We start from the raw sequence: 24,374 nt of genomic DNA on the forward strand, positions 1-24,374 counted from the left end.
TTCTCACATGCACACACGCACACACACCCTAAGTTTTCTATAGTCCCAACACTTTGAAAAAGATGAGATTCTAAAAATGTCTTACTCTGTGAGGATGAGGATGGAAGAGTCTGCGCACAATGAAAGTTGTTGCTATGATACAAAACAGAATGGTTCCAACTATTTCTTTCCACCAGTGTAAGAGGAGAACGGGATCCTTTTTGCGGATATTCTTGCTGTAATTCGGGTTGTCGAGAAATCTGACTGTGATCTGTGTGCTCCGTTTGTTCCTTTCCCTCTTGTAGTATGGCAGGTAATAACCATTATCTTCAAAAACAAACATTAAAAGCATTTTTTTAAAAAAGATAAACCAATATAGTTCCACCTTTAATTGCTAAAAATGATCTAATTTCCTATGACTTTTTTTTTTTTTTTTTTCCCCCCGGTACTTGGGCCTTTCACTGTTGTGGCCTCTCCCGTTCCAGAGCACAGGCTCCAGACGCGCAGGCTCAGCGGCCATGGCTCACGGGTCCAGCCACTCCGCGGCATGTGGGATCTTCCCGGACCGGGGCACGAACCCGTGTGCCCTGCATCGGCAGGCGGACTCTCAACCACTGCGCCACCGGGGAAGCCCTAATTTCCTATGACTTTTAACACGAATTCCTTTTTCTAAAGTTTCATTTCTTCTTTAGCACATTTCGACAGCCTCATTTATCCTACTCTTTCTTCTTTCTACACAAATATATTTTCCTTTATTCCATAAGCATCATACATTTTCTTTCTATTGAATAATAAGACTAAAAACAACCCTTAAGGGCTGGTCCATTCATTATCTCATTAATAATTCAATCCTTTAAATGCAAAAAAGAAAAAAAATTAGACAGTACTCAAACCTCCTTTGAGGATTTGAAACTTTACTTTCATTTAGCATCAATAAAATATCAAATTTTACCATGATGAGGAAAACATCTCCACCATGTTCTCTGGTTCCTTTCAGGCTGTCAAAATGAATTTGTCCTAGAAAGCAGCCTGTCCTTTTTACCTTCTATTTTATACCACATGGGCAGATTACACAATTCTCTTTTACCTTGTATTTTGATCAGTATCAGATAGACAGCTGTCTGTAGTTCAGAGCTCTCTGATTTTTGTTAAATCAATTTAAATTCTACAATAATTTCCCAGTTTTATCATCTAGGGTAACTGACGAGGAGTCTATGCTTTTGCCTAATGCAGGTCTGAGCAATTTTTTTTTTAATATCCAACTGTTCAAAAAACTTTCATATCTGAATATATCCTAACTTTAAATACACAGGAATGTGTTTCACGTCAAATTTCACCTATTGACTTTAGCACTAATTTTCCTCGTCTGAAAACAAAATTAAAATGAACCTATCTTATAGCATTTTCACATAGCTCTATGGGAAACATCTATCTTCTTCATTATACAGACTGATATTATATAGACTATATTATATAAGCTCATAATTAAATAAGAGCTAATAACAAGAACTAATGCTTATTGAACACTATTATTTGTCAGGCATGGTGCTAATTAAGACTGTGCATTATCTCATTTAGACCTTACAACAACCCAATAGATATTAGGATTACTATATCTTTGTTTTACAGATGAAGAAACAGAGACACAGGTAAGTTAGGTGTGCCCAGCCTAGCATGTGGCAAAACCCTGGCAATCTGTCTTTGAAGCCTTGTACCCTTGGCCACCATTCACAATATCTGCCTCCCAAGACATTTATTTTCTACCCTCCAACTGACTACTTTGCATTTGAATTCTATCATTAATTTCAAATTAATAAGTTAAAATAAACAGAAAAATAAAAACAGCATTTTCAATCCAAGTGGAATCACACTTACCATATGGATACTGCAAGATTGAAAGTGCACCATTACTGTACTCTTCGTGAGAAAACTTATCATTACTAAGACATTTGTCAAATTCATCAGACCCCACCAAGACAGGAGTTCTGGAAGGAGAATCTAAAAGAAAATGGTAAAATCTTAACTGTTATGACTTTCATGAAAATGTGTGTGCCTCATTCATCCAAAAAACAGATACTCAAATAGCACAGCTCAGTTCAAATATGTAAGTCAAACAAATGGCCCAACGTTCTTTCTCTTGAAAAGCACCGTCTTGTAGAGAGATGAGTCATTTAAACGAGTAATTAAAATATGATGTGATATATGTGATAAAAAACATATACAAGGTACAGAAAGATAGCTGAAGGAAACAGATGGTTTAGTCTTTGAATTCAACTCAATTTGAGTGTCTCAGAGAACATGATGTGATAACCAGATGTTTCATAAATATTCTTTTTTTTTTTTTAATCTCTTATCTGGACTATTGCAGTGGTCTTTTTTTTCATTTATTCTTTTTTAAAAAAATACATTTATTTATTTTAGGCTGCTTTTGGTCTTCATTGCTGTGCGCAGGCTGTCTCTAGTTGCGGTGAGCGGGGGCTACTCTTCACTGCAGTGCACGAGCTTCTCATTGTGGTGGCTTCTCTTGTTACTGAGCATGGACTCTAGGCATGCAGGCTTCCATAGTTGTGGCACGTGGGCTCAGTAGTTGTGGCTCACGGGCTTAGTTGCTCCGTGGCATGTGGGATCTTCCCGGACCAGGGCTCAAACCTGTGTCCCCTGAATTGGCAGGCAGATTCTTAACCACTGCGCCACTAGGGAAGTCCCATAAATATTTTTAATATAAATATGTTAAGAGCTAAATGATATCAAGGCATGGTCAGAGAATGGTTAAAGAGTTTTTCTAAGCTGTCTAGAGAAATACTTCATTGCCATTGATTTCTACAGAAGTAGCTGCTGTTTCAATGAAATCATGTTCTAAAGGATAATTAAAATTCATTAACGTCTGAAATACCTTCCCAGTTTATCAGAAAATATACAGTATATAATAGTTGTGATCTCTGTGATATTCAAAACTAGGGCAAAGACAGTCATGATTAGGCCTCTGAACATCTTAATAACATTTATAAAAGTTCATAATTCACTTACGAATTAAGGGTTTCCATTTGATCGTTGGCAAAGGAATAATTGCATTTTCACTGTTGACAGATTCCAAGGCCTTGGGACTCGTAGGAAACTTTTCTGAAATTCTGACTGATGACTGCAGATACAGCTGGCCTCTGTACATCCCTGAATCAACCAGAACACTGTCAGTTAGGTTTAGAAGCAAGCACTGATGACTTTTTTTTTTAAAAAGGTTCATTCTGAGTTAATAAAATTAGATGAATTCCAGTTATTTATTCATGTGCTACATAGCTCTTTTCAAAGAATCATGCCTGAAGCACTCAAATTTGACCCAAAGGTTATTCAATAACAACAGGGGAGGAAAGTTACACACAAGTTACAATGTTTCTCACTATATAATTTTTGGTAATTACTGAAAAACTCTTCCAGTAGGAAAATTCAAACAAAAGAAATCGTTGTACTCTTATGAAAGTAACAGCTTAGATGAGGCAACCTTTTCCTTAAGAAAACCTAAACACCTATCATTCAAGAGATACTGCTAACAATTCAATTAAATACTATCATAACACGTGTGACATGTTATTCTTTCAAATTCTTGCATTTCACTGAGATTGAGGGGCGGGTAGCACATTGACAGAGCTTAAAGAATTTTATGTGTATCTGACCACAAAACTAGTTCAAATAATTAGATTCGAGGGTTTTCAAAATGTAGTACATTGAAGGCTTTCAACTGCCAAGCAGCACACCAGAATTTTGTTTTAATTTTTCAGATGTTGTATAGATGCATAGAAAAAAATAAACATACTTTAAGGGGGAGCAAATTGATACAGATGCAAATACAAATGTAGAAAGTTTTAGACTCTGACGATACATAAGTAATGTGAAATCATAATGGCAACTTTTTAAGCCTTTTAAATATAGGTCTCAGAGAAAAAGAACCCACTATAGTAATTAAAAGTTTCAGAATTGGATAAATGAAAGAAAATTGCAGGAATAGAAATCAAAGTACAAATCTTAAGGCCAGAGAAGGTACTTAGGAATTAAAACTACTACAGGCACACCTGAAGTAGGGAGAGACAATGTAGGGATAAAATCTAGATGTCAACATGTACTATTGCTAGATAAGAGATATTCACTCACCCAAGTAAACACTGTTTTCTGTGGCTCCTCGGGCGGCTTCTACGATGTCTTCTTCATCTTCTAAAACTCCATCATTAGTGACGTAACTTGTATCATCAAAAAGACTGATGGGAATGACTTTGCCATCCTTAACCAACCAGGCAGATGCAATGGGAGTACAAAACTAAACAAAAATGGAAAGGAAATTTTAAACCATTTCAAGCAGCATTTCTATGTATCCCAGCTCCTGAAATACCCTTTAAAACCACAAATTCTTTACAAATTTTCACTTTTCCAGCTTTACTGAGGTATAATTGATGAATAAAAAAATGTATTTATGGTGTACAGTGTGATATTTTGATATATGTACACATTGTGAGATAATTAGCACAATCAAGCTAATTGATATATCCATCATCTCACAGTTATTTTGTATGTATGTGTTTTAAGAACATTTAAGGTCTATTCTCTTCATTTCTGTTTAATATTCTGAGGAAACTCCATGATGTTTTCCATAACATCTATGCCAATTTACATTCTCACGAACACTGCACGAAGATACACTGTTGTACACTGTTCACCAACATCTTCACCAACCTTTTGACTTTTTCTTAAAAGTCATTCTAACAGATGTAAAATCACAAATTTCTTAGAGCACAGAGAACAAGGTGAAAATCCAAAATGGCAGTCACCTCCTTCTACCCAACATGTTTGGTCAAACTGAGAAGGAAAGAAACATATTTATAAATTCTCAGTGGTTCTAGGTACCTGGTATTCCCACTCCAGATGTCCTCCTTTCTTACTAAAGGCCATAACTTTCCAATCAGCAACGGAGACCTTTATCACTGTGTCCATCACGGCAGCTTCCTGTTCTTCCACGTCTGAAATAATTTTAGACTGTTCTTTGTTTCCACTGGGCTTTAAGGTGCTTTCAATAAATCCGGCTCTAGTTTCCATGTCTGGAATATACCGAAGTTCAAAGTGGCCAACACTGAAATTCCACCTTAAATTTACAAAGGTGTGTTTTAGAAATTTACATTTAAATAAAGGACCAAATAATTAAAAACTCTTCTAGAGTGAAGAAGCAAACACTAAAATTTGGTGATGAGAAAAGGAACAACTCAACACAATCTTCTGGAAAGGAGCATGCTTGCTGATTTATGCCACAAGAGGGCGAAACTTGGTCCTGACCAACAGCTACAGGACAGATTTTTCTCTTGAAATTAACAAATGTTCACATTTCCAAATCAGGGTCATTTTCTCAAAACACATCAGTCACCTAAAATAAGGTAGCTTGCAGTCTGCCTTACTTCTTAATTAAAGCCTGACACATTTCGTTCAAGTGCAGAGAAATTAACATATCCCAATAAACCAATGCAAAAGGCAAGACAAAAGCTACTGATTTTAGAGTTTTATGAAAATACAGCCTCGAAAGGCAATGCGACCCAGTATACCAAGCCTGAAGGTCATATCACCTCAGCTTCGATCTCAAATCCCTACTGACTGAGATCTGGCCAGTCATTTAACCTTTTCTGAGTTTCAGTGTCCATATCCATAAAGTGGTATTAGCAATGTTTCCTCTATAACTAATACATAGGAAAATCACTTATCTGTTGATACTATAATGGTCTTGACACTAAGATATAAAATGGCCCTAGAATTCTGACATCTGTTAAAAAATAGATACTTAACGAATATGGATCTTAGATGCCAGACTCTTCCCATTCTAGTAACTCAAATTCTGTTAAGTTGAACATCTGCTTCTATGGTAGCTGAGCACCCAGCAAGCACTCAAACACTTAAGGAAACAGAATCCCATCAGGATAAAGAAGGTTGGGTTGTCAGCAGATGCAAAGTCCAGGGAATGCAGAAAGAATACATTCTTCACTGAATTTGAGAAAACAGTTTTCAGGAAAGGAAACTGAATTATACTGCATCAGATTAGACAACATCTGAAAGTCTGGTTCACTTTCAAAAGATAAAGATGGGATCTCAAATTCTTTTTACTGTGCAGCAATTTAAAATGTAAATATTAGGTTTTGAAAAGTCAAGCATGTGATTTACCACCAGCATATCTAATTCAATCACATTACTTTAAATGTAAAAATTTACATTATTTGAAAAAGGAAACAAAACAGTATTTGACCAAATAAATTATGCTTTAACACTTTAAGAAAATACACTGAAATATTATTTTATAATTGAGGTGGTAGTCACACAAACCATGAAACGACCTACTAGAGAGAACTGCAGGGTCAAACAGACCCAAGTGAAACAAAGCACATCAGCTTTGTCTTAAGCGTTTTCTGCATTCAAAGAACTTTGATCAGTGAGATTGCTATGAAAAATATCATTAACCTAAGACTAAGCTAATATATAGTCACTGTATGGGACTCCTCTTTGTTACCATATCCTGAAGCACATGGTGAGAAGTTCAGTTCAGGATCTGTTAATAATCATCAAGCTGTTTTAAATTTAGGGGCTTCATTTCTCTTAAAAGAGTAGTATGCTTTGGGGGAAACAAAATAGTTCAGAAAATCTCCACAAAGAAAAAGCTGATGAATGCTGGCCTTGCTGTACTTCTAAACATCAACAGCAACATTATCTGAATACACACTTCTCACTGCCACTACGAGGGCCGACGGCTCTAACGGTTTTCTGGGTGCGCTGCAGAAGCAGGATGTCTTCTTGTTCCATTTCATCATTATCCCATTGGCGACAACCCAAAGCTGAACAGATGTACCTCACCTGAAAAGACAGATGTAAAATTAGTAAAGAGAACAAGTTACAGGAGATCAGAGACATTAAAAGACGCTCAACAGTTTTATAACAAGTGAAAGGAAATTGAGGAAATGTGTAAAAAGTAGCCAAGCATGAAGAAGCAACAGCTAGGGGGCTTCCCTGGTGGCTCAGTGGTTAAGAATCCGCCTGCCAATGCAGGGGACACGGGTTCAAGCCCGGGTCCGGGAAGATCCCACTTGCCGCAGAGCAACTAAGCCCGTGCGCCACAACTACTGAGCCTGTGCTCTAGAGCCCGCGAACCACAACTACTGAGCCTGCGTGCTGCAACTACTGAAGCCCACGTGCCTAGAGCCCGTACTGCACAACAAGAAAAGCCACCACAATGAGAAGCCCGTGCACTGCAACAAAGAGCAGCCCCCGCAACTAGAGAAAGCCTGCGCGCAGCAACAAAGACCCAATGCAGCCAAAAATAAATAAATTAATTAATTAAATAAAAAATACACAGTTTCTGTTAAAAAAAAAAAAGAAAAGGAAGCAACAGCTATACTGTATAGCATAGGGAACGCCACTCAATACTCTGTAATGGCCTATGTGGGAAAAGAATCTAAAAAAGAGTAGATATATGTGTATGTATAACTGATTCACTTTGCTGTACACCAGAAACTAACAAAACATTGTAAATCAACTGTACTGCAATGAAATTTTTTTAAATACATAAATAACCTGAAAAAGAAAAAAAAGCAACAGCTAGATTACCACCAACTCCAAAAATTAAACATTTAGAACCATAAAAGTACCAATGAATGTTTATTTTGGGGAATAAGTCTTACTTTGAGCATTTCCATGGAAGAAATGGATAACTAGTTGTGATCTCTTAGTTATAATATCATTAATAAAATTATAGGTGAATTAAAAAAAAACACATCAGAATTTCCATATGACGGAAATATTTAGTTTTAAAAAATCTGAACCTTTTCTAACAGCTGCAGTATTTTCAAGTACTTCCTTCAAAACTTCACTCAAAGGAAAAGGAAGATTCTTTGGATGATGTGACCAAAATCCTCACAGAAAGAAGCATACCTGCTAGAATACCAGAATTTTGGAGCAGCACATCAAATCAGAGAACCAGGTGACGGGGTTCAATTCCATTGTTTTACAGATGAGAATACTGAAGGAAACAAAGGATCACAAGGCCGCCTCAATACAATACACAAGCAGGTGGCTGGAGAGGGCAGAGAAGCTTGCAAAGGGCCTACGGGCCTAACACTCAGACAAGGGATCCTTAAAGTTTGAAAAACTTGAGGGCCAAAGATCTTTTTTCTATTCTTCCTTATTTTCGTCTTAAGTCTATATACAAAAAATATTCAAGTATCAACGTATTAGGGGGTTAAAAAGAGATTTTTACCTTTCCAAAAAGCATGGTTTTAATTAGTTATTCCCCATAATGGAATTATAAGACCCAATCTTAGAAGTAGATCATCTCCTAAGAGCTAATAATGGAGAAAGTCTAGGTCATTAACAGTATGACTTTTTCTTCACACAGATCCAAGTCAAATCTGACCTTGGAAGATTCTGAACCTTTGAAAGCCTTGGTTTTCTCATCTGTAAAATGAGTACAAATTTGCCTCTTGGATCCTCTTATGATAGGCTCAAACTAGAGAAATAAGTAGTAGCAATTATTCTTATCATCAGGATTATTATTATTCTTTGGAGGTTTCCTCATCTATCCAAATGAAAATTATAAAATGTAACCATTAGAAATATTGTGATGATTTCAAAATAAGGCATGAAAAATGCACCTGACATACAGTATACCACAGTTATTAATTCTCTTCCTCCTGCTATTCCTGGCTCTGCTGTTCATTCTGTTATCTTGGATAAATTTAGTTTCTCTTAATAATATTCCCCCTTTCTACTTCACAGTTCTTTTATCAAAAGAAATGATATCCTCAGGGGAAATTATTATAAAGCTCAACCAGTAATAGTATAGTTTAAGAAATTATCTCTTCTATTCCTATTTATTTTGATTTCTCCCCAAACTGAACATTTTTACTCACCTTTCCGCTATATGCACTGAGTCCATATGTAGTGAGAGACTTTCCTCCAACCAAGACAACATCATCTCCAAATTTATAAGAAGATTCAAGAAGCGATTCAACTGTAAACGGAACTGTTTCCATCCTCTCACGGTCCCGGTCCCACTGGAAGAGGTCTCCATCCAGGGAAGGAATGATCATCTTATTCCCAAATACCTAAAATAAAAAGCTAACTTTTAAAAGGATTTTATGAATGGATAAAGAAGATGTGGGTCATGTAAACAATAGAATACTACTCAGCCATAAAAAAGAATGAAATACTGCCATAGTAGAGATTATCATACTAAGCAAAGTAAGACAGAAAGAGAAAGACAAATATCATATAATATCGCTTATATGTGGAATTGAAAACACGACACAAATGAACTTATCTACGAAACAGAAACAGACTCAGAGACATAGAGAACAGACTTGTGGTTGCCAAGAGGGAGAGTGGGTGGGGAGGCATGGTTTGGGAGTTTGGAATTAGCAAATGCAAACTAGTATATATAGGATGGATAAACAACAAGGTCCCACTGTATAGCACAGGGAACTATATTCAATATCCTGTGATAAACCACAGTGGAAGAGAATATGAAAAAGCATATATATATATGTATAACTGAATCACTTGGCTGTACAGTAGAAATTAACACAACACTGTAAATCAACTATACTTCATTAAAATAAATCTTAAAAAATAAATTAATAAAAGGATCTGAACTGTAAGAGTAGGAAGTAAGAGCCATAGTCTCTCACCAGAGGTCCTCAGGCCTCCTGAGCAGCATACGGAACTGCTCAGTTCATCCACCAAAAGCAACTTAAAAGAACCACCCATCTCTCCTGGGACCCACAGGTACACTCCAGTCTCGTTTTCCTCAAACTCTGTTTGCCACGAGCCAAGCGTGTTCCATAACAATAAGGGAATTACTAAGGAGAGTTCTGTGACCAAGTGAGTTCAAGAAGAGGTTACTGGGCTTCCCTGGTGGCGCAGTGGTTGAGAGTCCACCTGCCGATGCAGGGGACACGGGTTCGTGCCCCGGTCCGGGAGGATCCCACATGCCGCGGAGCGGCTGGGCCCGTGAGCCATGGCCGCTGAGCCTGCGCGTCCGGAGCCTGTGCTCCGCAATGGGAGAGGCCACAGCAGTGAGAGGCCCGCGTACCACACACACACAAAAAAGTCAACGTCCATATATACACTACCAAATGTAAAACAGACAGCTTGTGGGAAGCAGCTGCATAGCACAGGGAGATCACCTCGGTGCTTTTTGACCACCTAGAGGGGTGAGATAGGGAGGGTGGGAGGGAGGCGCAAGAGGGAGGAGATATGGGGATATATGTATACATATAGCTGATTCACTTTGTTATACAGCAGAAACTAACACAGCATTGTAAAGCAATTATACTCCAATAAAGATGTTTAAAAAAATGTCAACGTCATACAAGATAAAGTCTGTGGGGAAAAAAATCCAGATTAAAAGACGCTAATGTAACAAGTAAATGTATTACCTGACCCTAGACTAGATGCTGTACTGGGAGTGGAGAACGCTATAAAAGACATTATTTAGGTCAACTGTTGAAACTGGAATATGGACAGTAAAGTGTCAGTATAAATTTATGAAGTTGATAACTGTACTGTGATTATGTAAGAGAATAGAGAAATTTCCTATTTCTATTAGGAAATGCACACTGACGCATTTAGGAGTGAAGGGCTACAATGGATATTTATCTTTAGATGTTTCAAGAAAAAAAGAATATGTATGGGGGTTTGGGAGATAAGAGAGAGAGAGAGACAACTCAAATGATAAAGCAAACACGTTCTGAGCAGATAAATCTGGGTATATAAGGGTTGGGGTTTTTTCATACCAAAAAGTGTACAACTTTTTGTAGTATGAAATTATTTCCAAATAAGAGGTTAAAAAGAAAAGAAAGATACTCAAGAGCCTTGAAGGGGCTCTGTAATTAAACTCGGAAGGCTAGACCATTAAACTGAAGGCTCATCATAATTCTGGATATTTAAAGATCTCCAACTACTACTTTTATTAAAAAAACATTTGATTTTTAGTAAGCTCTCAAATGACATCAGTATGTATGTATACCACCTCATATTATCTTAGAATTTTAACATTACTATTTTATTCTTTGCTTTCTTATATTTCTTGATAACAACAAATAAAAGATTATATTTTCAAAAATTAAAACTTTCTATTTTTATCTTTTGTAGAATGTCCAACTTGAGGTTGTCGTTAAGAACAGATTTAGGTCATAGTTTATATACCCTACAGTAACAGTATTGTAGTATTTAGCCAATGTGATCTCCCATTTTAAGTTACATATCAGTTAGAAAATCAAGTGTTTACTGTTCTCTACCTTCCATATCATGTTAGGTATTCTCTATTCCATTTACTAGAACAATAAATTCAAATTGTGATAAAATTTAAAAATAGGTATTGTCTGGTAATGTCAACAGTGGTACTGGTTGAGTACAAATAGGGACAGCAGGTGTGTGTCACTACAAGAAAGAGGAAGAGGGGTTAGTGGGTCTCTAGTAAACAAATAACATTTATTTTTACTTGTTTCTTTTTCCATTAAACAACTTCTTTTCCCCTAAAGAAGTAGCAGGTCCTTAGGGAACACAATGGCTTCTAAGTGCAACCGCCCCCAATCCCCCCAACAAAAAAACAAACCAGAAAATCCATCAAACAAATAGGAGCTAAAATTCATCATTGCTTCCCAAATGTAAAAGAAAGCAAACTTATCTGCAATTAAAAATATGGCTTAAACAACCAAGAAGATTTCACGTGATTGACCATGAAAAACTGCCTTATTTTAAAAGAAGAGTGCAAAACCCAAAACAAAAAAGCATTATGATCCAATACTCAATCATGTCATATTCCTAGACTGTGATTTTAAAGTTTACTTTTAAATAGCTGCTCTTCAATAATTGGCTGCTAATGACTCATACCCACGGCTGCTAACCTCTGCACCAATCGTTGTGAAGTCTTTCAGGCTGCATCTGTGAAAGCAGATGGTGTTTTTTCCTTGAGAGCCACAAGAAGAGATATATGCCTGCAGTTCAGGTAGAGAGATGACATCACCCCTCAGAAGAGCATTACCTCACCCTCCCAGCATAGGAATGAGTCACCCGGAGAGTCAACTGCAAATCTCTTGGTATAAAAAAATGTAGGTTATGGTGATGCATTTTCACATTCCACCGATTTGCCTCTGGAAGCAGCTATTTGTTCTGATTCGCTGCTCTGCATCTCAAACTAATTATGTGACTTGCTTCCCACTTCAGTCATTTTAAAAAATACAAATGCTTGTTATTTGGGGGGTTTTCCTCTATTTGTTTTTCCCTGTTAATAATTTCAAAATAAAAGGTTTGTCAAATCAGCTGGCAAACTCGGTCCCTAAGATCCAATCAAGGTCTTTAACCACGCAATCACAAAGCAGTTTAGTAAAGTAATTCAATTACCATTTCTGAACAAACTCTAACTGGCATAATGAATACCAGTGGCTCATGTAATCAAGGACTCTATTTGAAATCAGAATGTGAGATAAGAACTCTATTTTCAAGTGGCAGAAGGAACTTCAACTGAGAAAATAAAGGAAGTACTACTACTAAAATGAATATAACCAGCAATAAAAACAAAAATTCTTCTAATATGCAAAAATATATTTTCGTTCAGTTCTTCCTTCTTTTTCTATGCAACTACCTCCCCACCCACCCATCCCCAACCTCCCACCATCAACACATACACTTTTGAGGGTATATTCAACTTTATTTTAACTTAATACGAAAGTTTTGAAACATAAAATGTAAAGAGATGAATATAATAAACCCCCATGTATCTGTCGCCCAGTTTCAACAATCATTGACATTTTGCTACTCTCCACCCATCCACTACATATATTTGTTAATGAGAGTATTTTAAAGTCAATCACAGGCATCATGTCATTTCACCTATACATACTTCAGTATTCATTGCTGAGAAGTAACTACCATGCCAATGTTACATCTAACAGAATTAAGAGTAATTCCTTAAAATCATCTAATATTCAAATTTCCCTGATATTGCAAGACATACTATATAATTGGTTTGCTTCAACAAGGAACTTAAACTCCACATATTATACTTGATTCTTTTTTTCCCCTATAAAGGCCCCTTTCACTCCTTTTTCCGTGCATTGATTTACTTGAGAAACCAGATTATTCACCCTACAGAATGTCCCACAGTTTGGATTTTGCATGTCACTTAACTTGTTCCTTTATTCCCTGTATTTTCTAAAAAAGTGTAATTAGGACTGGAGCTTTGATCTGATGCAGGTTTGATTTTTTTGGACAAGACTACTTCACAGGTGGTGCTATATATACTTCCTATTATAACAGAGGTCAGCAAACGACAGCTCACGGGCCAAATCTGACCCAGTGCGTGTTTCTGTAAGCAAAGTTTTATTGGAACACAGGCATGCTCATTCATTTCTGTATTGTCTATGACTGCCTTTCCACTACAACTACAGAGACCGTATGGCCCGTAAAGCCCAAGATATTTACTATCTAGCCCTTTACAGAAAAAATTTGCCAACCCCTGAGTTGTCGTATTTGTTACTATTAATCAGTGGATTTAAGGGAGTCAGCCTGATCTCTCCATTTTAAAGTGTCCCACCAACTTTTCACCATTTTAGTATCAACTGATGATCTATTACTTCAGTAAAATAATAAAATAATGACTTCTAATTCTATCCTTCTTTCCACATTTATTAGCTAGAATTTTTCTATAAAGAAGAACTTTCCTCACTCGGCTTTGGAAGCTGGATTTGTATACACTCGCATCTTCTCAAGTAGTGACTCACATTAAATACTTTCAAATCCACAAAGTTGTATCCAGTGTGTACCCTAACCAAGAAAGAGGGAAAAGGATCACCCTGGCCCTGGCAGTTATAAAAGCCAAGTCCCAAGTACAAGCTAAGCAGCAGTTAAGAGTTAAAAGGGAGGAAGGGGGAAGAAACCGTGAAAAAGCATGTGGAAAGATGCAGATTCATGAGACAGAGATAAGGAAAACTGGACACAGACTATCTGCGAAAAGGATGGAAAAAACCCAACTACTCTATAGAGTATTCAGGAAAGGGACACCCTTTCTCCGTCCTACCTCAGGAACTCCAAGCATCTCTGGTTTAATACAACAAATGATGCTTCCAATGATGACCTCAAGGAATTAGTTAAATGGTAAAAGTCACCAAGATTGGGAAGACGTAAAATACATGAAAAACATTCCATTGAAAGTGTTAAATTGTTGACTTTTTTTTGGTACCTGGAAATCCCCTTTGCCCAGAACAATTACTTTCCTTGCCATGCTAGCTGTTTTGGAAACCGAGGTAGGGAGAGGCAACAGCAGGCATCCAACGTATGAAATGGAAACGTGTCCACAGGGAGGTGACTGTGGCTCATCCAGCCCCATCCCTGGGTCCCTGACTCCACCAGCCACTGACTAATGTGACCTTGGACAAAAACTAACACTCCACTCTTTGACAAAATTCCTCAAATTAACTTACTGCACTGGATCCTCTAAAGCACTCTCCACAGCTTTATGAAAAGGTATGTCTTCTGGTCCGTAAACTACCAATGGATGTTTCTACCACTCTGGGGATCCACAGGCCTCCTGCTCTTCTCACTCCTTCTCGTGCCCCCCTCAATTCTTCCAGAATCAAAACAGAAAGGGTTTTTAACATTTTCTTTGGCTGTAAGACTTTCAATGAGGCTTTGATGAATCACAGGGTTCTCTTAATGAGGCATCTGCATTGTTAAGTATCTATATTTAGAGAATATTTATAAAGAATTCACACCAACTAACCATTGGGGAAATGTGGAAGAAAGCAGGAAAATCCCTAAAATCCTACTAAAGCCAATCTCTCCTTGAAACCCTTTCTTCTCTCTGACTCATCACTCTCTACCTGAATTTTAAAATGTTAGGGAGGGACGTCCCTGGTGGTGCAGTGGTCAAGAATCCGCCTGCCAACGCAGGAGACACGGGTTCGAGCCCTGATCCGGGAAGATCTCACATGCCGCGGAGCAAGTAAGCCCGTGCACCACAACTACTGAAGCCCGCGCGCCTAGAGCCCGTGCTCTGCGACAAGAGAAGCCACCGCAATGAGAAGCCCACGCACCGCAACGAAGAGTAGCCTCGCTTGTCGCAACTAGAGAAAGCCCGCGCGGCAACCAAGAACCAACACAGCCATAAATAAATAGATAGATAGATAGACAAAAAAATAAATATACTTCTAAAAAATTTTTTTTAAATGTTAGGGATTCTGAAAGTTTGGCTGGAGGTCATCTTCTCACCCTACCCTCCTTCCAGGTGATTGCTCCTCTCAGCTCCCAGGGCACTAACACTTCTAACTTTTCTCTTCAGCCCAGACTTTCCTCTGAGAGCACCAGACCCACATATGCACAGGCTTTCTTAACATCTCTGCTTGGAGAACACTCAAGGTCACTCGGCACTCACCGCATCTAAACAAATTCATTTTCTCCCTCTCTGCACCTGTTCCTTTTCTTTTTTTTTTGGAGCAGTCTCGGAGGACACTTTTATTTTTATTTATTTATATATTTTTGGCCGCACCAGCGGCTTGTGGGATCTTAGTTCCCCGACCAGGGATTGAACCCGGGCCCTCGGCAGTGAAAGCATGGAGTCCTAACCACTGGACTGCCAGAGAATTCCCCTACCTGTTCTTAATTTACTACTAATTCCTCCTTTGGTCTTTTCATTTCATAAAGACGTCCCTCCTTAAACTTCTCTTCAATCCATCATTTACTTCACTCACTTCCTCGGTCACCTTATCATCCCCATCTGTACTAGACTGGTCTCTTAACTAGTCTCCCCACTTCTGCTCTTCTTCCTGTTCCAGTCCATTCTCTACAGTCAGTAGAGACTGACTATATATGTAGTCAGTAGTCAGTAGACTACAGGAGAGACTGATTTTAGAAGGATTTTAGGGATTCACCTGCTTTCTTCCAGATTGATCATTCCTGCTGCAAGGCCTTAATGCCAGCTGTTTCCTCTCCCAGAGCAGTCCTTCCCAGGCTCTCTACCCATTTCTTGCAGCTCTTTCTCCTCACAGGATCTCAGTCATAAACATAATTTCTTCTGAGAAGCCTTCTCTGACTTCCCAGCTTGGGAGGTCAGGTATCCTTGCCAAGTCTCTCTTAGTTCTACCTGTCCTTGTGACAGTTACCACAACTCAGTTATGATACTGACACTATAATCATTTCATATCCGGCTCCCCATCTGGCTCCACAGTGTCATGTAAGTTCCATGATGGCAAGGATCTCATCTGTTCTGGGCATTGCCGTACCCCAGCGCACAGCCCTGCAGGATCCCCTGCCCCCTTAAAGACCAGTTCAGTTTTGGATGTGGTAAGTTCAAGTACCTTTGAGTCTCCCACTAGGGTTAAGAAGCAGTTACGTGCTCACAATGGGCTGAGCGCCATGCTAAAGTCTGCTCTCTATATGAGGTCTTTGAGTGATTATTCCTGATAAGGCACATTAAGAATTACAATGATTAGAACAGAAAATGCAAACACATTGGTAAGTATTGAGGTATTTCAAAAGGTATGAAATATTGGAAAGGGGGCAAGAAATAAGCACAAGGATCTAGGGTTGAGTCTCCGTTTTACTACATCAGACAAACCTCTGAACCATTTTGAGCCCCAATTTTCTCATCTGGAAAATTGGGGTTAATAAGAGTATTTTATAAGGCTATGTTGAGGAATAAGTAAGAATGGACTTGATGTCACTTTGCAAACTATAAAGCGCTAGTCAAGCAATACTTGTTAAGTAGATGTAATGATCCAGGGCTGCTATTTTGAACCTCTAAGGTAATTTGTGTGTAAGTGCATATATACATATACTTGTTAAAGAAAAAAGTTAAAAACGAAAATGCAAACTCTTAATCTGACTATCTATAAATTCATCATGAGCCTTCTTTTATTCTCAATAAGGAAACTTCAGAAATGACTATGGTTCGTTAACACTAAATTTCACATATTGCAAAAAAGCTTTTAGAATTCAAATAGTCGCTCCAAAAGTAAATTCAAGGAGAGAGCAGAAAGCTTAAGTATGCCATGTCAATAACAGTTGGCCCTTGAATGTGCGTTTGCACTGCATGAATCCACTTACAAGTGAATTTTTGTCACTAAATACATACTCCAGTACTCCACGATCCATGGGTGAATTTGCGAACATGGAACCGTGGATACAGAGGCCCAAGGAGAAGTTATGTAGGATCTTCCACTGCATGAAGGGTTGGCACCCCTATCCCCAAAGCTGTCCAAGAGCCAACTGTATCTCTTTCCCAATCCTGAATTCACAACACCCATCTAAAAACAAAGTATTAAAACTATATAAAGATGAGTTTGATATAAGAATTAAATACATCAAACTATGATCAGTCTTTGACTCACCAGAAATCTCTATCAGCCCTAAAATTCTCCTTTGAATATAGAAGTCCTGAAAGTTCATAAAGTACTTTATTGGCCAGAAAGATAAACAATATTAAAGAGAAGTTAACAGGCATATTTTTGTATATTTTAATTCTTCAAAAATGTTACACTGTGTATCGAACACAAAATGGTAACTCTTAAAGTAAAATGAGCAACTGATCAGACTACTAGTTGACAAAATTGACTACTTGTGACTTTATGAGAAAAAAAAAAAAGATGTTCCAACATTGTTGTGTTGAGGAAACAATTTTTTAAACATTTCCCTAGATTTCAAGGAAAACATTGAAATTACCATGACGGGGAAAGTAAAGGAAGCTTATCTGCTGAAAGTAAAGTGTTCCCAGGAATCATACCTCAAAGACTAAGGAGGAGGCATCATGGTTAACAACTAGTTACGTGATCTAAACGTGAGGGATTATGAGATCTTTCAGTAGATCTGGATATTAGTCGAAGAAGGCATCCCATGTGACATGCTTAAAAGGAAATGTAGGTTAAAAAAAAAAAAGAAAGAAAATGCAGAAGAAAAAAGAAATCCTGAAGTGAGTTGGTATTTATGATCATCAAAGATTGGGAGTTATTGACCAAGAGCAGTGAGATACCAAGTAGATAATTATTATTTCATTCTTTCTTTCCTTAACCTATAGTCAACCTACAAAACAAAATACCTCCAGGAAAACTACCAGGTTAACTTCTGAAGTATACTTTTTGCATTCACGGTGAAAAATACAGATTTAAGTACCTATCTTTGCCTTCACTTAGATTACTATTCATTCATAAAGGAATAAATAATGTGCACGAGAAGTCAATTTCCTACAAAACAGAGTCAAATCAATTTCTCACTTGGCAACATGCGTGCTGGAATAAATCGATTTAGTTCACAGCACTGTTTTCAGCCATGCTAAGGGATTAATAAAACAAAATTAAATCAAAAAACTCTTTCATTTCTATAATTAAAAGAAAAGCAATTAACCTACGCAATTATTTAAATATTGGCTTGCTCCGTGATTGACAGCGACTTTTCCAAATAAACCACCTTCTTAGATGGGTGTTCATCTAAGGCTCAAATTGTGCTAGTTTATGTACAGATGAAAAACTGCCAAATGACCAGACATCTTTCAGTATAGACTATCTTTAAAACAGATTACAGATCCTCTTTTAATAAAGCAATACTCAAAACGGTCTACTAATGGACCCTTGGTGAACAAATCAAGTAGCCATTAAAAATGTACTCTTTTCAAAAGGTCCCCCCCAACCTATGAAGGTCCTTCTTCATGACTGCAGTCTGACTCTGCAGTGCACAGGCTGCAAAGCTTCAGCATCATAGTTGTCTGTTTCTGCACCTGTCTGAAACAGAAAGGCGGTGTGTCCCTTGGGGAGAAACATGCCTAAAATAAAATAAAACAAAACCTCAAACTCTAACTATAGACTTATAAGAGAGTTGTTTGTTCTTTTAAAGAGGAAAAAAAAAAAGGACATTTTAACAGAAAACTGAAACAAAAAACAAATATGGTATCTCTAAATAAAGAAAAGGTAAAGGTATTGTCTAAGGACAGACTAGTTATATATACACAATTACAATATGCATTCTAAATACAGATAAGGAAGAAGGTCTTTGTATTTATAAATGTGTTCCAAAACACAGAGAAGTAGACAGTTCAAGGATATTATGTCTACTTAGATTTGGTGAACTGTGATCCAAATGCCACCCAGAGACCCCAAAGAAAAACTATGCTAATATGTCACAAAACAGAATTTTAAGACAATCAATGAGGAACCACTGCCAAATCTCCTTAGTGCTTTTTCAAGGCTGAATCTGCATATAAATTAACAGTGGAAAGCAAATCAGATTTTACCTCAGGTGGTCCTTCTGAAAATTAAGAACAGAATTCTTAGCTATGATCAAAAGTATTAGATTTAGAACCTAGGGGCACATGTTAAAGGTAACAGAGTAAACCTTAGGTTCATCGTTTATTCTAACACACACACACACACAGTTTTAGCTTGGTTTATATCAGTATTCTTTTGAGGAAGCTTATAAAAACCTAGTCACGAGGAAAGGGTGGCAAGTCAGATCTGTGTCCCATGGCACCTCAACCTCCCTGCAGCATACAATGCATCATGGAACCATCAATCTCTCTTATCCTTTGCGAACTTATTTTTTCCTTAACATAATCAAAACATGACTAAAGCAAAATAATAAACTATTTTACATGCTTTTTGATCAGAAAAGCTTAAGGACATCATGAAAGCAGGCTGAGAGGCAATGAGATATGTACCTAATGGTAATGAATTTGTGCCATTTTTAAAAGAATCCTTAAATGTAGTAAAAGGGGATAATTTATATGGGTGTTTCATGTGTTTGATGGTACCTGAGTCCTGAAGTTAGGACAATCTTTAGAAATTTAGTCCCTGGTGGTCCAGTGATTAAAACTCCGTGCTTCCGCTGCAGGGGGCGTGGGTTCGATCCCTGGTCAAGGAACTAAGATCCCATATGCTGCACAGCGCAGCCAAAAAAATTTTAAAAACAAGAAGAAGTAATTTAGTCCAATCCATAATTTTACAGAGAAGGAAATTAAAGCTCTACTGAAATAATTAGTCGGGTCACACAGCCAGTTAACAGCAGCATCATGACTAGAACTGAAGCCTCTGAATCCCAGTGCCTCCTCCACACCACAAAGTTCCTGTGATGCTTTTACTTTATTATTCTAGCAAAAGTACATGTGATCCATAACCAATTCCTCTATCATTAAGAACTTAAAAATCATTATACAGTCTATCAAATCCTTTAGCCTTCAGCTTCTCATTAGATAAGTCACTTTAAGAATCACTGCACAGAGAATACATCTTCCCTGGCCTTCTGGGTTTAATTGGTTTCATCTTTGTACCACTCTTGATGAAAGGGTGGAGAAACTGACATTCTAATAGAGGAGTCTCCAAACGGAGCCTCCAATTGTCACCTGGGTGGTTCCTGCTCCATCTCCCCACCAGTTCCTGCCTTCTGTACCCAGCTCTCCTCGGCACACTACCTGTCCTAGCAAACGCTGAGCTTCAGACAGAGAAAATTAACTATTTCTCCCAAAAAGTTAGGTACCGTCATAAAATTGTCTATCAGATGCATTTAGAAGGGTACTGCATCCAATCCGGGGCATTTCAAACAGCAGTTTTTGTTCCTCTTTTGGTGGTGTTTTGTCCAGCTTCTGAACATAACTTCTAGATACTGAGCGATACACACCTTGCTGAGTAACAGGTGACCCAAGCTCTCTCCTTGTTAATGTTTATAACCTTACGAATACTCTCATAATGGTGATATTTCTATTATATACTAGATTAGTCGTTCTCAAAATGTGGTCTGTGGATTCTGTCTGAGGTGCAGAGGGTCAAATGGTTTTCATAAGAAGGTGCTATTTGCCTTTCCCTGGGGTGCTATTTGCATTGATGGTATAAAAGCAACGGTAACTAAAGCATGAATAAGGTACCAAACTCATAGTCCTGAAATCTTCACTGTCACACACTCGCAGCAAAAAAAAGAAGAAAACAGTTTCACTCGAGAATGTTCTGATGAAACAATAAAAATTAATTTCATTAAACTGTGACCTGAGTACATATATTTTTACTATTCTGCCCGTCTCACCAGGAGGTGTGCATTAAGGACTTCGGCCACAAACTGAAGCATGTTTTGAGGAAAAGCACTTGTGTGACTGAGTTTTGAGCTGAAACTGGTGGCATTGCTCACAAAGCTCCATTTTTACTTGAAAAATTGAGAGAAAAGCTACAGTGATGAGACTTGGGTATTTGGCAGGTGTTTTCTCAAAAATAAAGTGAAACTCTCACTTCAAGGAAAACAACTGACTGTGTTAATGATAAAATCCAAGTCTTCAAGAGAAAGTTAGAATTTTGGAATAGCTGTATCTACCCATGTGAGCTTGACAGCTTCCCAGTACTGGAAGACTTTTCTGATGAGATCAGTGGTGACAGTAAAAAATTTGAGTTTACAAAATATTCTATAAGGAAATATGTCAACATCTGGAAGATCTGTATAACTCAATGAATCAATATTTTCCAAATGATGTTACAAAATCATGCACGAGTAAAAGGCAAGACAGACCAATGGATGTTACTGGTACAGAGTACAACAGTTCATTGATATGGTTTCAGATTCTGCGGTGCAACTAACCTTTCAGAAACTTCCACTTGTTCTCATGTAGAACCAAAAAAGAATGATCACAATCAACTGAAAAGGCTACTAAAATACTCCCTTTCTCCACCTACATATGGATTTTATTCTTCATACAGTTCAACCAAAACAATGCAACATATCAAATGCAGAAGCATATAGGAAAATCAAGTTCTCTTCTATTAAACTGGAAACTAAAGAGATTTGCAAAAATATAAAACAATGCCACTTTTCTCATTAAATTATTTTTTGGGGAAATACACTTTTTCTTTCTTTTTTTTCTAAAGATTTTTTGATGTGGCCCATTTTTAAAGTCTTCATTGAATTTGTTACAATATTGTTTCTGTTCTGGTTTTTTGGCCCCAAGGCATGTGGAATCTTAGCTCCCTGACCAGAGATCGAACCCACATTCCCTACACTGGAAGGCGAATTCTTAACCACTGGACCGCCAAGGAAGTCCCCACTTATTCTTCATAAAAATATATTATTTATGCTACGTGCAGTGCAATGGGGTTCCTTTTTAAAAATAATCTAATAATAAGTGTTTTTTAAATATCTGTTTTAATTTTTTTTTTTTTTTTTTTTTTTTGCGGTACGCGGGCCTCTCACTGTTGTGGCCTCTCCCACTGCAGAGCACAGGCTCCGCACACACAGGCTCTGCGGCCATGGCTCACGGGCCCTGCCGCTCCGCGGCATGTGGGATCCTCCCGGACCGGGGCACGAACCCGCGTCCCCTGCATCAGCAGGCGGACCCCCAACCACTGCGCCACCAGGGAAGCCCCTTAATTTTTAATATGGCTTAAGTTTAGATAGATATAACCCATGGGGAAGAAAGCTCTTTGGATCTCTTCATAATTTTTAAGAATGTAAAGGGTCCTGAAACCATAAAGTTTGAGATCCACTGTACTGGATGAACAGCCTGAGTTGTAAAGGGGAGGAACATACAAGATGTAGAAAGAGCTCCAGAGCAGGTGGAGTGGAGTACAGTCAGGCAAGCCTGGTTTAATCCCAGCTCTACCATCTAGTCGGTCTGTGACTTCAAGCAAATAACTTCTCTGAGCTTTGTATTCCTCTTCTGTAAAATGACACCAGCATATCAACCTCAGGAGGATGGCTGTGAGGATTACACTGTGTGTAAAGTATACTGTGTGTATATTACAGCTCTGGGAACAATGCTGTCATTAGCATATCTACACAGTAAACACACAGTCTCAAGAAATGGTCCCAAGAACTTAGGGCAGTAGTGATCTCGTAAATTATTTTGTGTGTAAAGTAGGAAATTAAAACCTAGATAATGCAGAGAGGTCTCAGAATTCTTTTCCTGAAATGGAAAGTGGTCAGTGAGCTTTTCATTTATTGTGTAAAGGTGACACAAACTTTTAAAATATGCTTGCAATTCAACATTTCAAAGCATTCTACCCAAAGGATCAAGGGTTGGGGGTGTTAGGACTCAAGAGAGCCCCAACAAACCCCAGAAAATGGTAAGGACTGGGGATGGTGCGATATTCAACTGTAGTTTAAATAACAGCTAATATAATTGCTATTGTAAGAAAATCTTCAAGCTCGACTAGCTGCTTATAATTTAAACACGCTCAGTGGCACTCAGGTTATTATGACTATTTGTCATATCATGCAATTTATGTTTTTGTGAGTGTGCATATTTTAGTTTATAGAAACACACATGCTTTGCACCACTACAACACACTATAATATTACCTCAGATGTAAACAGCTTACGATCTTCTGATTTTGCTCATCACCTTTCAGGTCTAGTTTGAAAATAAAGCAAAATGTGCATACCCAAGCATAATCTTAGGAGGACACAAATAAATGAATATTCAGGTCTGAGTAGTAATTCATTTGACTATGGCATCCAATTCAAACTTTTTAAGGCAATTTACAATCAAAGTGTTATTTATATTAATAATTCACAAGTTCACGATTCTCAACAGATGTTTCCGGTATACTGTCCGGTAAGCAACAGGCACTCTGAAAGTCTAGTCAAGGCGTAGCACACAGCGAGTGTGGAGGCTAGGCAGTGCCATCGCCCTAAGCACCTGCCCGGGTGCCCCAGAAAGGAATCCAGGCTGGATTTTCTAGAGAGCAGCGGGGTCACTGGGAGCAGTTTTCCCATCAGAAAATTCCATCACCACTAATCAGGTCATTCTCAAGCCCCTCATGTTAGGTTTTGTCTTTTCCAAACTTGATACCAGCTAAGAAGCTTTTTGAAAGGGAAAGACTGATGATGAAAGGGAAAAAAAAGAGTACCCTAGGGAGTATCCCATAGGGACAAGGTAGAAGGCTGAGGGTATTCTGGAAAACAGGTGACTGCTTCCACGTCAGCAGTCGTAACTCAAAAGAGGGACTTATTTTAAATGATTTAAACAAGAGGGCAAAGCTCCAGAAAAGGAGAGAGATTTAATCTATTAGAGTCTAGACAAAAGGTCAGGTTGGGGGCTGTGTTTGAATGAGGGGAGTCTAGACTTCCCTCATTTAAACACAGGCCCGGGCTTCCCTGGTGGCGCAGTGGCTAAGAATCCGCCTGCCGGGCTTCCCTGGTGGCCCAGTGGTTGAGAGTCTGCCTGCCGATGCAGGGGACACGGGTCCGTGCCCCAGTCTGGGAAGATCCCACATGCCGTGGAGCGGCTGGGCCCATGAGCCATGGCCACTGAGCCTGCGCGTCCGGAGCCTGTGCTCCGCAACGGAAGAGGTCACAACAGTGAGAGGCCCCCATACCACACACACACAAAAAAGAATCCGCCTGCCAATGCAGGGGACACGGGTTCG

The 24,374-nt window shown here is 38.3% G+C and overlaps 1 protein-coding gene across 2 annotated transcripts in view; it reads right to left on the reverse strand.

The window, feature by feature from the left end:
• Nucleotides 1-24,374, reverse strand: part of EIF2AK3 (eukaryotic translation initiation factor 2 alpha kinase 3) — a 64,200-nt gene that overhangs the window by 23,524 nt on the left and 16,302 nt on the right. The window contains exons 3-9 of one of the 2 annotated variants that reach the window (XM_081253851.1): nt 8,901-9,095; nt 6,719-6,849; nt 4,870-5,104; nt 4,123-4,285; nt 3,007-3,147; nt 1,855-1,977; nt 86-306 (exon numbers count right to left, since the gene is read on the reverse strand). In XM_081253851.1, the coding sequence (XP_081109977.1) occupies nt 86-306; nt 1,855-1,977; nt 3,007-3,147; nt 4,123-4,285; nt 4,870-5,104; nt 6,719-6,849; nt 8,901-9,095 (1,209 nt within the window). Of the gene's footprint in view, nt 1-85; nt 307-1,854; nt 1,978-3,006; nt 3,148-4,122; nt 4,286-4,869; nt 5,105-6,718; nt 6,850-7,905; nt 8,012-8,900; nt 9,096-24,374 lie in introns of those variants that run through there. The other variant, XM_081253852.1, reaches the window with a different exon arrangement.

This window comes from Mesoplodon bidens (genome assembly GCF_964165515.1).
Source record: "Mesoplodon bidens genome assembly, chromosome: 14".
Lineage (NCBI taxonomy): Eukaryota > Metazoa > Chordata > Mammalia > Artiodactyla > Ziphiidae > Mesoplodon > Mesoplodon bidens.